General features: G+C 40.4%; 1 protein-coding gene across 1 annotated transcript; it reads left to right on the forward strand.

Annotated features, from left to right (window-relative positions):
• The first annotated feature begins 9,088 nt into the window (after positions 1-9,088).
• Positions 9,089-16,381, forward strand: LOC147898427 (pentatricopeptide repeat-containing protein At2g33680-like). The gene is made up of 6 exons (XM_087379160.1): positions 9,089-9,159; positions 11,173-11,442; positions 12,188-12,238; positions 12,420-12,560; positions 12,979-13,070; positions 14,004-16,381. The coding sequence occupies exons 1-6, from the start codon at positions 9,089-9,091 to the stop codon at positions 16,379-16,381; spliced, it is 3,003 nt and encodes a 1,000-aa protein (XP_087235286.1).
• The last annotated feature ends 1,183 nt before the right edge of the window (positions 16,382-17,564 follow it).

The following is a 17,564-nucleotide window of genomic DNA, read 5'->3' on the forward strand; positions in this document are numbered from 1 at the left end:
TCAAATCAAGAATTTTCTTAAGGGAAAAGGCTATTGGAATCTTGTTACAAGTGATGAGCCGGAGCCGATACTACCTCAACAAAATCCGACACCACAATAATTGGCTGCTCATAAGCAATGGTCAGAGCGAGCATTCAAGGTATTGCATTACTTCTCAATTTGTATATTGGATGCTGTACTCATACGCATTCAAGATGTTGAAAATCTCAAGGATCCATGGGATACATTGGTCAAGCAATTTGATACAGACACTAGTGCTCACAAGTCACAATTACAATAAAAAATACATAATGTTACGAGAAGGGGAAGGAGTATACATGACTATGTGTAGGAAATGAAGCAGTATGATGATGCATTGACAACCATTAATGCACCCATGCTAGATGATGATTTGGTAGATATTACTTAGCATGGTCTAGGCAAGGAATACAAAGCTTTCGATACCTCTATTTCTATTTGGAGTGATGGGTTGCTAGATTTTGATGAGTTTGTTTGTCTCCTTCTAGTTGAGGAAATCAAGCTCAGTGATCTTCGTGATGCATCTATTAGCCACCATGATGACCATGGTAGGAATCAAGCCTTTTATTCACATAGAGGCTCTAGAGGCAGGGGGAGACTTGCATCTCGTGGATGTGGTGGACGATATTGGAATGGTAAGATGCCACAGCTTCAACAAAATTTTCAGCCATCATTTGGTGCTAGAGATGGATGTGGTTTTGCACCTCAAAGAGGCAAAGGTAATGCTCGTGGAAGAGGTCATTGGAAAGGTCAACAATCATCTATGAAGAATGTGGAATGCCACTACTGTGGGAAGCTTGTCATATGGCTAGTGATTTTTATCACAAATAGAATGATCTGAGAGGGGGTAAAGTAGATGGTGGTAATTTTGCATCCAATACTAATGATGGTAGTGCAAATTATTTATTTGCAATGAAGCATGTAGTGGGTTCAATGATGCCACATAAAACCACTTTGCTAGAGATATCTGAGGTGAGGATGAGACATCCCCATTTGTTTCTCTTTATACAAGGCATCCCTTTGTGATTCTGTCACGAATAGGACCAATGTTGATCTTTTCTTATCTACCATAGGACCTTCTATGATAAACCGCACAAGTTCAACTATCCATGACACTGCAAGGTCTTGCAATTCATCTATGAAAAATACACATGGCTTCTCCCAAGCATGACCACTCATTGTTATGAAATGCTCTGTATCAATGCCATTGATGTGTGCAAAATTTGTATCATTCTCTGATAGCAAGATATCATAGGAGAAGCTGAATGAAGAACCATCATCTAAACCACCAATTGCTCTACCTTGGGCAATGGACTACAAGGCCTTTTTCTTGATGTCCATATATTCTGTCTCAACAATAATCTTTGGCATTTTAGCTCTTAGATCCTTTGTTGGTGTGGCATTTACATCCATTGAAGCCAACCATTTTCTAGCCCATGTTTTATCAAGGAGTTGACTTAGGCTAAGTGCTTTCTTCTTATCCACATTAATTGGAGGAGCTCCAGGAAAGTTGTGAGAGAGAATGAGGAGAAGTAGAGTTTTATAGGAAATGGGTAGCTTTTTTTAGTTTTTTAGGTTTTTTTAGTTCTTTTAGGTTCACTATAAGTAGAACATTCTTCATTCTCTCTTTCATTCAAAGTTCAGTATTTCACACTCCATGCTTCTCTCCTCTCATCAAGCTATTGCAGGATTCTCAAAATTTTCAAAATGTTGCAAGAGGTGAGTTCATTTCCAACCTATTGCGTATGCAAGAACTTCTAAGAATCAAGTTTTTGTAAATTTAAATTTTTTTTCATATCCGATTTTTTTCTCAAAAACTTGTTGCGTATGCAATAACTTCAAAAAACCATCTTTTGCATTTAATCTTTTTTTCCATAAATTTTCCTCTTTACCTTAAACTCTCACAATCTATTGTCACAAATTTCTCTCAACCTCAAACTCTCCCAGCCTATTGGGCATGCAATAATTTTTTTAAAAAAAATAAATTAGAAAACAATCTATTACAAATTTCTCTCTCAACCTCAAAACCACTCAAACCTCTCTACCTATTGCGTATGCAATATGTACGCAAGAACTTCAAAACAAAAATCTTTCCAAAAACTCTTCTCATGACACTTTATTAATATAAGAATTCCATTTATAATATTTTTACTCCATAATATAATAAATTTTTATTAACTAATATTAAAATATAATTTTGTTAAAAATATATATTGTTAACCTATAAATTAATATAAATATATATATAAATACATTAATTAAAAAAATATAACAATGAAAATATTTTTAAATGGGAAGTCTTCTAGCATATGTGCTTTATATAATACTTATGCTTAAAGCAATGAAGAATTAGTGAATGTATTTGTAAGGTAGTTCTTAATATGAAAAATCTCTGCAATATTCTTCCTGCTATTAACTAGATATTAAATTTTAGTTTTAATAAAAATATACATTATCAACTTCAAAACTAATATAAATATAATATAATTATGATATAAATTTAAATAAATATATAAATTATTAATATTATACATTAATAACATTTAAAATTATGTATATTATATACTAATAACCTTTAAATTTTAAAAAAGGTAGTCAATCAAAGAATTGAATTAATTTAAAAAATAAGAAAATATTAAAATTTACACAAGTACTTTTAGCATATATGCTTTTCTTCCATGTGTATAATACTTGTTAGTCGAAGAATGAAGAATTAGATAATGTATTTGTAAGGTAGGTATTTAAAACCATAGAATCTGGAAGAGATTTAGATCCATGATATAGAATACATATTTCTTATCACATACTTCTTCATTTCTTCTGATACACCATGCAGCATGAATGTAAGAAAATATGAATCGGTGTGCTCTTAGCCTATGTGCTTGTCCCTAATAAGTAGGATACTTTAACTAGGTAGACTTATAATTACGTAAAGTAAAGCCTTTGCAAAGGATCGTACCTAGTATTGGATATATCCAACCTGTTACAGAAATCAAGAATTTTCCTAATTTGTGTAACAGATTAGATATACGGTTGGTTGGATAAACTTTAAACAATTAATATCAAAACATCTTAACCACCGTAAATCCTAAACTTTAAACATTTAATTCCTAAACCCTAAATCCTAAACTCCTAAACAATAAATCCTAAATTATAAACCCTAAACCCTAAAGTCTAAATCCTAAACCCTAAATTCTAAACCTTAAATCCTAAACCCTAACCCTAAACCCTAAATCCTAAACCCTAAATCCTAAACCCTAACCCTAAACCATAAACCCTAACCCTAAAATACAACAAAAATTTAATGATTTTTTTTAATTTGTGCAACAGGTTGGATATATCCCCCAACCTGTTGCTTCAGGTTGGGAGATATCCAACCTGTTGCACAAATCAAAAAAATTGCACAAATCAAGAATTTTCTTGATTTTTGCAATAGATTGGATATATGGTTGGGCACCCCCAACATATTGCTTGAGCAACGAGTTGGGGGATATATCCAACCTATTCCACAAGTCAAGAATTTTCTTAATTTGTGCAACAGGTTGGATTGAGCAACAAGTTGGGGGATATATCCAACCTGTTGCACAAATCAAAAAAATTCCTTGATTTGTGCAATAGATTGGATATACCTCCCAACCTATTGTAAGAGGTTGGGGGATATCCAACTTGTTGCACAAATCAATAATTTTCTTGATTTGTGCAACAGATTGGATATATCCCTCAACCTGTTGCTCAAGTAATAGGTTGGAGGATATATACAACTTGTTCTACAAGTCAAGAATTTTATTAATTTATGCAACAGGTTGATATACCCCCCAACCTATTACTCAATATATCTAACCTATTCCACAAGTCAAGAATTTTCTTGATTTGTGCAACAGGTTGGATATATCCCCCAACCTGTTGCTCAATCCAACCTATTGCACAAATTAAGAAAATCCTTAACTTGTGGAACAGGTTGGATATATCCCCCAACCTATTGCTCAAGCAACAGGTTGGGGGTGCACCCCCAACCTTATATCCAATATGTTACACAAATCAAGAAAATTCTTGATTTTTGTAATTTTTTTGATTTGTGCAATAGGTTGGATATATCCCCCAACTTCTTACTTGAGCAACAGGTTCAACCTGTATTCTTGACTTGTGGAACAGGTTGGATATATTCCCTAACTTGTTGCTCAAGCAACAGGTTGGGGGTGTAGCCCCAACCGTATATCCAACCTGTTGCACAAATCAAGAATTTTCTTTATTTGTGCAACAGGTTGGATATACAGTTGGGGGTGCATCCCCAACCTATTGCAAATTCTTGATTTGTGCAACATGTTGGATATACGGTTGGGGGTGCACCCCCAACCTGATATCCAACCTGTTGCACAAATCAATAATTTTCTTGATTTGTGCATATATCCCCCAACCTGTTGCTCAAGTAATAGGTTGGGGGATATATATAACTTGTTCTACAAGTCTAGAATTTTCTTGATTTGTACTATTGGTTGAGATACCCCCCAACCTGTTACTCAATATATCCAACCTATTCCACAAGTCAAGAATTTTCTTGATTTGTGCAATAGGTTGGATATATCCCCAAACCTGTTGCTCAATCCAACCTGTTGCACAAATCAAGAAAATTCTTGACTTGTGGAATAGGTTGGATATATCCCCCAACCTGTTGGGGGCAATAGATTGGATATATCCCCCAAGCTATTGCTTGAGAAACAGGTTGGGGGATATATCCAACCTGTTGCATAAATAAAAAAAATTCATTAAATTTTGGTTGTATTTTAGGGTTAGGGTTTAGGGTTTAGGATTTAGGATTTAGGATTTAGGGTTTAGGATTTAGAGTTTAGGAATTAGGATTTAGGGTTTAGGAGTTTAGGATTTAAGGTTTAGGAATTAAATGTTTAAAGTTTAGGATTTACGGTGGTTAAGATGTTTTGGTATTAATTGTTTAAAGTTTAGGATGTAGGTTTAGGTTTAATGCCTTCTCTGCTAGTTTTGATATAAAAGTTATTAAGTAATAATAAGCTTAATGATTATTTATTGTGTCTTTTTTTGAGTTGCTAATCTATTTTTGTACATAAAACATGTATTCACCCTAACAGAGGGTATGGATGTGGTGTTATAAAAGAAGAATGAAGTGATGGCTTTTGGATGAATTCATAGCCTTGATCCTATGAATGTGTGTCATTTTCAACGTTGTGGTGGGAGCGCCTACCCAGTTGTTGAGGATCTCTCTTGGGCAGTTTCAAGTCTCTTCACACAGACTTCATATCGAGAGTGGCAGAGTAGAGTGACAGACTAGGGAGAGGCACATATGCACACTATGTGACATGCACAAGGTTGAGACAGAGAAGCATTCTATCTTTAGGTGTCTTGTTTACTATGAGATCTGAGGGCGTTTCTATTGCCTTTTCATAGATAGCTATAGGATTTTGGCCCGTTTCCTCTCCTATCTAGACCAGTGGTGTTTGGCAGGTTTCATTCATGAGGTACTTAGACACCGCGAGAGGCTACTCCGAGCATGGAGACAGGAGCAGCCTATGACCCAACAACTCAAACAGAGGGCTGACACACAGATCACACTTGGGGACATCCCCTCCTTGTTTAGAGTGGGAGCTCAACCGATGGGGGTCATAGTAGCCCTCGTTAGATGTAGAGCTACGACCAAGAGACATGTCAGGATTGCACCTTGGCTGACAACACTCTCTTGCCGACTTCATGGCTCCATTGCCTCATCCATCTTGATGTCCTACTACTACTGGATGATGATGATGATGAGATTGATATATAGTCGACCATTGACATGACTATGTTGTACTTAGGACTTAGTACTGTCATTCAACATTTTTTGCATTTTGCATTGGTGTGGATGCTCATTTAGTAGATCCACTACCACAAGTCATTGAATCAGGATTTTCATAGTCTCATAGGCCCATCGGTCTTTTGAAGACTTTAATAAAATCTCTCTCTCTCTCTCTCTCTCTCTCTCTCTCTCTTTCTCTCTCTCATTCTTCCATTTGATGTGTACCTCCCCCCCCTTTTCTCTCTCTCTCCCTCTGCCCTCTCTCTCTCTTGTGCCTCTATTGCTGCTTCTCTGTGCTACACTCCTTCTCCCTCTTTTGTGCCTCTGTTGGAGTTGCATCTCCCTGTGTAGGAGTCCCATTCTTGCTATCGTAACCTCTACAAACATGGTGAGTAGAAACGCTACAAGACCATGCAATCTGTGACCTTTTGTGTTTTCCACAACATCAAAAATGCATTGGATGAGTGGATCCCTTACACCTATAGCTTGAATGACTGGATAGTGATGAAAGGATCGGCCAAAGGTCCACATAAGCTTCCCAAGAGCAAGAGAGGCGATATATTGCATGAGTGGAAGGGGCGCATCTTGAAGTTCAAGTTTGGGAAGAAAGGATGGCTCGCAAAAGTGCAAAATGTCTACATGGAAAAAGATATGCAGCTTCCTCCACCATTCAATCAATCTAGGATTAAATCACACTTTGAGCCTTTCTATCTATATACCTTTTTTACTTGTAAGTGTAATGAGTCCATTTGGGATTTTCTTTTTGGGTTTCTAAAAGCTCTTATTCATGGCAGATGTTTTCCCTTTGAGCTTCAAGGAGTGGGAACTAGTTGACTCATTCATAGGCAAGCTCACTGTGATCCATGAGGATTAAGGTAAGCAAATGCATGAAGGGGAGAAGTTGGCCTCCTTGCAAAAGAATAATGTATACTAGTATAATGCAACATACATCACTCCAATGACATCATCAAGCTATTGTCGTCTGCAAACCATTACACCACCACAACTTCAAGACATGGATTACAGCATTGTGGACTCGAGGACATTGCAATCGTACAAGGACAAGATTGCAAAGGATAAGGGCACGGCCATGAAGTTTACATTTGGATCAAAATGGGCAAACTTATCTTGGTTTATGCCTTTGCACATTTTTTATTCTTTGTTTCAGAATATACATATGCATAGAAAAAAAACTATGTGGTCCTGCAAGCCTATAGATGAAAATGCTCTTGAAGAATTACTTGGGATGAATTGGGGAACGAAGTCACGTGAACAAAAGGGTAATGTGTTTCAATATCACGCATGTAAAGGCAATGTGGCTATTAGATACCATATGTCACACCAAATGTTGTATTTAGCTTTTCAGTACATGCACTGGAAGAAACAAATGGCCGGTGGCTTCCCCTAGACTCTAATGATGAAGACAATAAGGGGGTAAGTTTGTCTGTTGATGTTGATGGGGGAGATGTCAAGAATGTGAATGTCACATCAAGGTTACATCGTAATGGACTCTAAGGGATGTGCGAGAACACCTATTGGTCATGGAGGACAGCATGCGAGAGTCCTTCAACTTCACCTCAAATGGTGGTAAGATCATCCGATGTGTGGAGAACAAGAGTACATCAATAATTTGCATCGGAGACCGCTGACCCAGAAGCAGACTTATGGTCCTTGTACCCCCTCATCATTGATGGGAAGAGTACGTATTCCTCCATGACATAGAGGTTCTTTTTGGACTATGAGAGGACAAGGCACTTAGAGTCCTATTTGGATTCGATGTTGACACAAGTATCAAAGATATCAGGATTTTAGGTTTCGAAGAATAGACAATGGAAGAGTTTCTCTTGATGACGCTGGTGTCATTGAGGGATGTAGACATGTCCATATATGATGCATAGCCCTCTCATGCAAAAGCTTCCACCTCCAAGACAGCAGGTCAAGAGAAAGCTTCCACCTCCCAAATGGGACATCACACAACACCTGGTTCCATCAACATATTGCAAATGAGTAAGGGATAGAAGCCGATGATGCTGTAGTGGTAAGTTTGAACAATATTTTATATTTTGATGTTCTTTCAATATAATTTGTTTTTTCAGTCTTCTAATGTTTGTTGAATTGTTGCAGGAGGCATATGAGGTAGATGAATTCTCATCTCGATGGAGTAATGTTCGCAATGCATTTGGGCGAGATTATTCTTTGGCCAGTTACCCTGGCGAAGTCATAGAGCACCTCGTGGTCTTCCACAACAAGTTTTCTCTCTGAGGGACTGTGCAACAGCTAAAATGAAAGGCATTTTTACATGCTATTAGATACTCCAAAATTACTCAGAATGATGACAAGGTGATTTTGGTACACTAGCTGGCTGCTATCAGTCATAGAGTACCTCGTGGTCTTCCACAACAAGTTTTCTCTCCGAGGGACTGCGCAACTGCTAAAATGAAAGGAATTTTTACATGCTATTAGATACTCCAAAATTAGTCAGAATGATGACAAGGTGATTTTGGTACACTAGCTGGCTGCTATCAATGCTTTTGGATTGAACATTCACAACAAGGAATTGAGGACAAAAACTATTTCTTTGGAAGTAGGAGAGGAGGATCTTAGTGCTATTATAGCTAGCTTTACATCTAGAAGTCCACTAGGGGATTCAAAGACCCCTATTCTCAATGTACTCAAACTTGCTAAGAAGAAAGAAAGCCTATGAGGCCTCTTGTAAATGTAAACATATATTCTCGGCATCAGACTTGTAATAATTTGGATATACATATTGCAATTCTATCTTCATCGATAGTTCATATTTCAATTGAAACAAATAGTGTTTTACAGTAGTTGATTCAGACAGTGTTTTTCATTGTAGTAGATTGAGTACATTTCTTACACCATGTCTACCACTAGTAACCTCAATTTGGAGACATATGTGAAGTTAGACCAAAGAAATAGTTTTTGTCCTCAATTCCTTGTTGATGGTCGATCTAGTAGCAACTCCCACCATTTCCGCAGCAAAAGCAGAAGGGTCTACACCTACACTAACGATATCCACACATGTTGTAGATCTTAGCATTTCTCAAGCACAAGAAGAATGGGAGTAGAAAGACAAATATGCATATCATTTGATCAAATAGAGCATGCAAGATGTCATGCTTGGACAGTTCAAACACTGTGAAGACATCTAAAGAAGCATGGGATATGTTCGGAGCTCTTTATGAGTCTAAGAACACTTTAGGATTCTCACCAGCAGACCCAGAGAGGTTCGTGTACACGGATGCCATGGAGGTGGTGGAGCTGGAGGAGGAAGGGCGAAGGGCGGCGTCCTATGGGTCTAGGAGTGTTCTTCACTCGTGCCATTGAATAATGAGTTAGGGTTCTTAAAAACTTCTTATATAGGCCCATCATCTTTTTACACCCCTTTTAATTATGTTTAGGGTTTTATCCTAGCCCCCACCCCTGCTCTAATCCCTCCACCCCCCCCATCGCTCTCCCCCTACTTCACTTGCTTGCTCCTGTTGCCATCTCTTGTACCCCCCATCCCCTCTTGTCCCCCCCTCCCCCCACCCTTGCCACCACTCTGCCCCCCTGCCACGCCACACCCCACACCCTTGCCTTCTCTTCCCCCTCCCTCACCCTGTCCCCACCTTCTCCAACCACCTCAAACAAAACTTGGACTCCAAGAGAGTACATAAATTGCGGTCAAAACAAGCAAGATATTCATTTCATAACTGTATACAATTACATCATAGCTTCTGTTGCTAGTTGGACCCATATGTCCCCTTCTCTCACTCTAGTGTGCAACCAACATGCAACTCCTTGACTCCCCATGGATTCTTTCCGAGCACTATGCCTTCTATTCTTTGATACAATTTGAAGTGCTTTTGCAAGTTCTGATGCCTTAGCCTTTTCAGACTTCAAAGTCCTACTACTTAGTAAACATATTAAAAACCCATTGAACATCTCATGCAATGCATTGCTACAAGTGATACCACCACCATGCATTGAGTTCTTGAAGTAGGATGCCTCCTATTGGTCGTGCACCCACACAATGATTTCTAGTATTGCCAACCCAAGCTGCTTTGAGACAATGTATGTTTATCTTTGTCAAGATTGTGGCTGAATAAGAATCTCCTGTGAAAGATCCAATATATGATCGCCACTAAGCCTAGTGCACACAAGATCAATGGAAGAACTAAGGAGGCTTAAAGCACAATAAATAAGACATGAGAGGGAGATAGCAATTCTACATCTCTTGCAATGTGTGTTCTCAACAATACATGATAGGCCTCTTATATAGAGAGTGCCCTTTGAATAGTCAACCATGTTGAATCCTCTCATCCACATCTCTCCTTATGGATATCCTCAATCCACGCCTCCACATCATGTAGTCCACATCCTAGGGTGGCTACTTTAATTCTTTCCTGTACCATAACTTAGCCTCTAATTATGTGCTCATGGCACCACAACTCTCAACACCTCCCCTTGGTGCCATGATCCTTTGGCTACTACAAGGTGGTTAGATGTGAGTTACATTCCATCACCTCCCCTTAGTCCTTGCATTGCTACTTAAGGTGGTCAAGTATGGCTTTTACATGTCAATACCTCCCCTAGGTGCTTTCAGAGCTACTCTTAAGTGGTCAGGCTTGATTTACAAAACATATGGGCTAAAGGTGGCAAGGATGTTACTTCTCAATGCTTGATGTTGATGTCGTTTGCATCTTTACTTGATGTAGCTTGAGCTTTGCTCTTCCATATTCCTTGATGATTTATGTGTGGATGCCATGCTTTGTGCTATGGTCATCTCATGCACTTGTGCTTTCGGCATGCATTTTGCATTCATGCATCGCTTTTCCATTTGTTGCAATGGTCTTACCAGTTGATTTCTTTCAATATTGGCAGTGCCTAATTGCTTACAATGATTTTGATCTGACATGCACGTAGAGCTCAAAAAGATGATCACTTTTCCTTTTGGGAGCGTGTGCAAGTTCTTCCTGGATTGGAAATTACGGTTTGTCAAAGATTTTGTGAAGAAGAGGGCCTTTGATGATGTGGCACATGGATTCACATGTAGAATTCAAACTGTGCTTAACAAGAGGCTATGTGCTTAGAAGGCACTGCTAATTGTGCATGTTGATGTGGCACTCTACCATGTGTCAGCCTTCTGAATCAAATGAGTTAACCCAAGGTTATCAAACTTAACTATGGTTCAAGTAGCCCCACTAACTGAACCACACTAATCATGGTTATCTTTTAATCTCACCATAGTTAAATCCTATCTTGACACGTGTCAGTCAATGGTGAGCCTTGAGGGACCTTTGGAATTTCTGAGAAAAGGTCTGCGATGCGACTCTTCTTCTTTGAAGGAAATCTGTTGCAAGGGGCGACGGCTCGCAGACGAGAATAGGCGATGGTGCGACAATCTTTGGAGGCGATTTTGAGGGACTCACAATCTCGTTGGACAAGCTGCGTTCAAGGCAGGCTAGTGATGGCAAGAGGTGCAGGCAGACGAGAATAGGCGATGGTGCGACAATCTTTGGAGGCGATTTTGACGGGCTCACAATCTCGTTGGACAAGCTGCGTTCAAGGCAGGCTAGTGATGGCAAGAGTTGTAGAAGCACCTCTGCCGCTGAGAGGTTTGCAGCATAGGACAAGTTGAAGAGTCGGTTGGATTATAGCTTCTATTGTTGATGGAGAGCCATGATTCTCCGTGTGCCTTAGTTGGAGTCATTGGAACTCCTTGCAATTATGTTGATTGGAGAACGCTCACTACTGGTCGTCGTAATCGTCGAAGAAGCCTGGTCATAGGAGCTTAGCATAGGAGCTTGCTGGTCGTGTTCCCAGACTTTGGAGGATAAGACCTACTTTGGTCTTCCGGCAAACCTCCCGGTGACAGGAGTCCTGAGCACCCAAGCTCAATTCTACACTGGACTTCTGCCACTTTGACTTCTGCTACCCCTTCCGCCTGCCATCCCCCTTCTTGGAAAAGTTCATGAATGCTGAAGACATGTATTCACCTTCTCTGTCTGATCTCATGAATTTGATCTTTCTGCCTTTCTGGTTTTCTACCATGGCTTTGATGCATTGTTGTAATGTTTATCTTCCTCCACGTTCCTTTCCCCCCCAAGGGATTCTTGATTGGCTGTTTAAGACAATCAATATGTTGGAGCATAGGGCAGCAAACCACCTCTACTATAGTATGATGGTCCCAAGGCTCCTCATCACTCTCATATCTCACTGCAACATGTGCATACTAGTGTAAATGAAGAACACACTCAGATGAACTCTATTGGGGTTGAGTTCGAGATGGTACTTCCATGGGCTTAGGTCCAGTAAAGATGATCATGATGCTTCTTCCTAAATCTGTCTGTTTGTTTATAGGGAAGGAATTGCATCTGCCCTTTCCTTGGTGCCATTCTCATTCAATGTGAGGTAATTGTAGCTAGTTCCCAACAACCAGCAGGGCTGCTTGCTCTCTTCCAGAAGAGAGTGGATGCATCGGAAATGCACAAATTTGAAAGAAACGATTTTGAAATGCAAAAAAGTGATGCCCTCTTGCTTGTAGATCGAGCTGCCTAGTAGCTCTGGCTGTGTGCTAGTGCTGTTCCTACAGTTGTACAGACAATTATCGGCAATGCAGGCCTGTATGGCCTGTTCTGCTGTATGGCACATTTTGCCTTGGCCTGGGTGCTGTATGGGTGAAGATGAATGTGGCAGGCCGCAGCCGTGTTGTATACCTGCAGTGCTTTTATATGTGAGAAAGGTCTTGCTCCAAATGTTTACGATGGGAGATTATGTGATTCATGTTGTCTCAAAAGAACTGCTGGTACTGAGCAATTCTAGTGAAGAATTGGATCACTTGAATAGGACTTTTGTTCATGCCTATTCTGGCATATATATAGCTCATTTAGATGCATGGTAAAGGATATGTAGAATCACCTAGCTTGGGTGCTTGGTGGACATATAGCTTGGAGGCTGGGGGCCATTTAGCTTGTTAGTCGTACCCAGCTAGCTTGTGAGTAGAGACCAGCTGTTTGTGGTTTGAAGGCCAACTAGCTTGTGGAAGAGAAAGCCTCTGTGTTTTAGAGCATGGAAGGCGAGCACTGTGAGGTGCCTTCAGCCAGTCAGAGATTCTTGTATGGTAAAATCTTAATCTTTATTTTTGTCCCGAGGGATACTGGATTTATTGTGCGGGTTGGGCACTCTGATTTTGCATTTTCTGAGAGGCTGAGAGCTTGCTGGTCTGCTATCAATGCTAGTGAATGTATAAAAATGTTGAACGCCTCAAGGATTCAAAGATATGCTTTGTGTTCTGCAAATTAGGTACATTGAAGTAAGGACTGCCACAGGTTCCCTTAAGGGAAGGACTTTTTAAAACATGGACATCCTAGTGAGTTTCTCATATTAACAAAGCTAACAAGAAAAGCTCTCACGCTTCTTGTGAGTTTCTTAGGGAACATATTTAGAAGTTTACATTTTTTTCCATAATTGTTTAAAGCTCTCCTCTATATATTCGTAAACTATATCGGATACATATTTTTTTAATCCCCCCATGTATGTGAACATTTACAATTTGAATTTAAAGAGTCCTCCATTGATTAGGGTACAAAATGTATAAGTGACCGCGTGAGGAGTATATAAGCTACCTCACAATAGGCTAGCCCCCACAATCTTGAAAGGTTTATGGCTCTTCTATTAGCTGAACTGCTCTAGCCACCACCCTCCATTGGAAAAAATAACAAAGGGAAAAGAAATGATTCTATTTGTACTCTCTTATATCGGAGAAAAATTTTTATTGTGCTATTCCAAATACGTAGCTCTATGTACTCATCTCTAGAGTTCCTTGTATGTCAACGTGGCAATTTGCCAAAAATCTAATTGTGATGGTTGATGAACCAACCATTTCTCCATGGTGCTAGCAGAAGTCCTTAAATATATTTAGATTCTAATCCTTGTCATGTTCCAGCATAGCCACATTGCACAGGTTGCACTACAATTCGCTTGGTGTAATTAACTCCTTTATTGCAAGGTGTAAGAGTGAATATCTCAAAATGCTCTCCAGTGAATTTATATTTTGGGGAGAATTCATGTTAAGGTGTCTTTTTCTCGGGCTTCAATTGCTGTGCATTAATTGTATTGGAATCTTTGTGATTGACACAAGATAATGAAAGTGACAGATTTGTTTTCTTTCTGGCAGGTTTGAGACACTTATGTGCTCAAGGACAGCTTCATGAAGCATTCCAGACTACCTGCATGGATCAGCAAGGAACTCATGTTTCAATTAAAACTATATATTGCCGTCTACGGGAGTGCATCAACAGCAAAGATTTGGCAGCGGGCATGGAAGTTTATTGCCTCATTAGGAGGCATGGATTTGATTCCGATACTGTCTTAGGGGGGCACCTTATTCACTTGTTTGTGTTGTGTGGCAAGTTGTCACAAGCAAACCAAGTATTTAGCAAGCTTTCCAACCCAAACTTGATTACATGGAGTGCCATTATCTCAGCAAATGCCAAACTCGGCCAAACCGAGGTAGCCATAAATCTGTATCACCAAATGCAAAAGTCAAGCATAAAACCCAACGCACGTGTATTTGCTGCTGTCCTGAAGGCATGCTCCTCTGTTCCAGCCCTTGATCAGGGAAAACTGTTTCATGGCCATATAATTGAGAGTGGTTGTGTAGTGAACTTATTTACTGCAAACCCACTTATTGATATGTATGCCAAATGTGGGAGCCTTGAAGATGCACGCAATGTGTTCGACAAATTGGCAAAGCGGGATGTGGTAACATGGAATTCAATGATTACAGGATACACACACAATGGATGTGGTGAGGAGGCTCTCCAACTATTTCAGGATATGCATCGAGAGGGTTTTGAGCCAGATAAGATAACATTCATATGCACTTTAAAAGCATGTGCCAGTGTTGGAGCCAGAGATCTAGGCAAGCTAGTTCATGCCTATGTAATTGAAAGAGGTCTTCAGTTGGATGTATGTATTGGAAACACCCTCATTGATATGTATTCCAAATGCGGAAATATCAAGGATGCACGGATGGTGTTCAACATTTTACCAAATAAAAGTGTGGTATCATGGAATGCAATGATTGCAGGATATGCTCAGCATGGACATGGTCAGGAAGCATTTGGGATCTTTAACAAAATGCAACAGCAGTGCATGGAACCAAACAATGCAACTCATGTTAGCATATTAAAAGCATGCTCGAGTATAGCAGACCTCGATCAAGGTCAGCTGATTCATTCTCTTGTCATAGAAAGTGGCTCCGAGTTGGATGTATGTATTGGTAGTATGCTCGTTGACATGTATACCAAATGTGAGAGTCTTGTTGATGCATGCAGGGTGTTTGACAAATTGCCACAACGAGACGTGGTGATGTGGAGTGCAATGATTGCAGGATATGTTCACAACGGGTATGGTGATCAGGCTCTTCATGTCTTTGAACAAATGCAACGACTGGGTATTGAAGCAAATGATGTCACATATATCAGTGTTTTGAAAGCATGTTCCAGCATAGCATCCCTCCATCAGGGCAGGCTAATTCACAATCTTATCAAAGGCACTGATTTTGGGTTGGATACATGTGTTGGGAATGCCCTCATCGATATGTATGCCAAATGTGGTAGTCTTGAGGATGCACGTCGGGTGTTTGACAAGTTGCCAAGGAGGAGTGTAGTGACGTGGAATTCAATGATTGCAGGAAATAACCAGCATGGGAATGGTGAAGAGGCTCTGTTTCTTTTTCAGCAAATGTTAAAGGAGGGCTTCAAGCCAAATAATATAACCTTTCTTTGCATCTTGAGAGCATGCTCCATCATAGCAGCCTTAGCTCAGGGCAAATTGATTCATGCTCATATTATCAAAAGTGATTTAGAAGTTAACATGCTCGTTGGTAATACCCTTGTTGATATGTATGTCAAGTGTGGAAGCCTGGAGGATGCGTGCAAGTTGTTTGACAAATCATCAAAGCAAGATATTGTGGTGTGGAGTGCAATCATTGCAGGATATGCCCAGCATGGTGATTATAAGATGGCCCTGCAAGTTTTTAAGGACATGCAACAAGAAGGTTTGAGGCCAAATGATGTAACATTTGTTTCTCTTCTTTCTGCATGCAATCGTGCAGGGCTTGTGGATGCAAGTTTCTATCACTTCAAATCCATGAACAGAGACTATGGCATTGCACCAACCTTTGAGCATTACAACTGTATGGTTGACCTTCTTGGGCGTGTTGGTTGTTTGAATGAGGCGGAATATTTGCTTCAAACCATGCCATTTGAACCGAACCTTGTTGTGTTGACCTCTTTGCTCAGTCACTGCAAAACACATGGTAATGTAGAGCTAGGGAAAAGGTGCTTTGAGTTTATAAATACAACAGATAGTCCACAGGCATCAGCTTATGTGCTCATGTTGAACATTTATGCTGGTGCTGGCATGTGTGATGACGCAGACAAAATTTCAGAACTGAGGACATGTTCATGTGCATGGAAAAAACCAGGGCAGGCCTTTATTGAGCTTGAGAACGAGGTGCAACCAGGTCGGTTGGGCCAGCCAACCTAGTCTGTCCAGTCGGCCCAGTCAGGGCAGACTGGTCGGTATTTTTGCCAGGTCTCAGGGCCTATAAAAGGAGAGGCTTCAGGCCTCATTTCTCATCCAGCAGAGCAGCTTTGGAGGAGCAGACAGGAGCAGCAGATAGGGCTTCCTTGGGCCTTTTCCCAGGAGGTGAAGGAGACCTAAAGAGTGCTGCATACTTAGCTCCAGGGAGAGGCTGAACCTAGACTGTCTTCTAGGGCAGAAGGTTGCTGAGATCATCATCTTTTGGAGCAGCCATTCACAAGCAGGTTGGAGCAGTGGAACAGGGATCTGTGTGCTGCAGACAAAGCTTGGCAGGGGCTGCCCACTTAGGCTGATTCACAGGCAGTAAGGTGGAGAAGAACACACTAGACGGAAAGTCTACAGACGCTCGAGACGGAGCACGCGGGCTCGAGTCTAGAGATAGCCAGCTGATAGGAGAAGGACCTTGTGGTAAGATCAGAGGACCACATCATTGGTGGGACTCTGGATCTATCTCTTTTGTATTGTGTCCATAGTTTTGGACGGAAATATATATTTTGGTGGTTTCTCTATCTGGCTGGTTCATTGTCTATTGATGAGTCTGCACATCTATTGAATGCACATAAGTAAAGAAGTTTGTGATTCCACACCCACACCGCGCACTGTGCGAGCTCCTGGGCATTACTATAAGTCTTCCGCTGCGCGTACCCTCTATTGGGTATTTTCTAACACTTTGTTCTTGAGGATTATCGAGATTACGAATCTCGTGATGTTACAAACCCACCTAAAACCAGCAAGGGAAGCAGGCCAAGAAAGCTACGAGGCACCCACTTCCATGGATGCACATGCCACTTCTCAATATGCAAGCTATACATGTTTCCGGACGCGGTGTCGATCACGTACATGCAAATGGAGCACGTGGAGAAAACTAGACAGATAGCCCATGGGTCAGGTTATGATGGCATCTCTAGGACAAATGTGTCACAGGAGATAGAAGCATCGACTTCACAGTCATCTACAGAAAAGGTTGATGAAGAAGAGCAAGAATTGCCAGCAACACCCCAAGCAAAGCCACATCAGCTCAGACGGTCTACTACGGAAATCAGACCACTAGCGAGTTTGACATATGCTCAGAAAGGCAAAGCAATTCAGGTGGAAACCACCAACTAGCCTCTTATGACTACCATCA

The sequence above is a fragment of the Dipteris shenzhenensis genome, chromosome 9, assembly GCF_047967505.1.
Source record: "Dipteris shenzhenensis isolate YYH24624 ecotype China chromosome 9, Dip_SZ_1.0, whole genome shotgun sequence".
NCBI lineage: Eukaryota > Viridiplantae > Streptophyta > Polypodiopsida > Gleicheniales > Dipteridaceae > Dipteris > Dipteris shenzhenensis.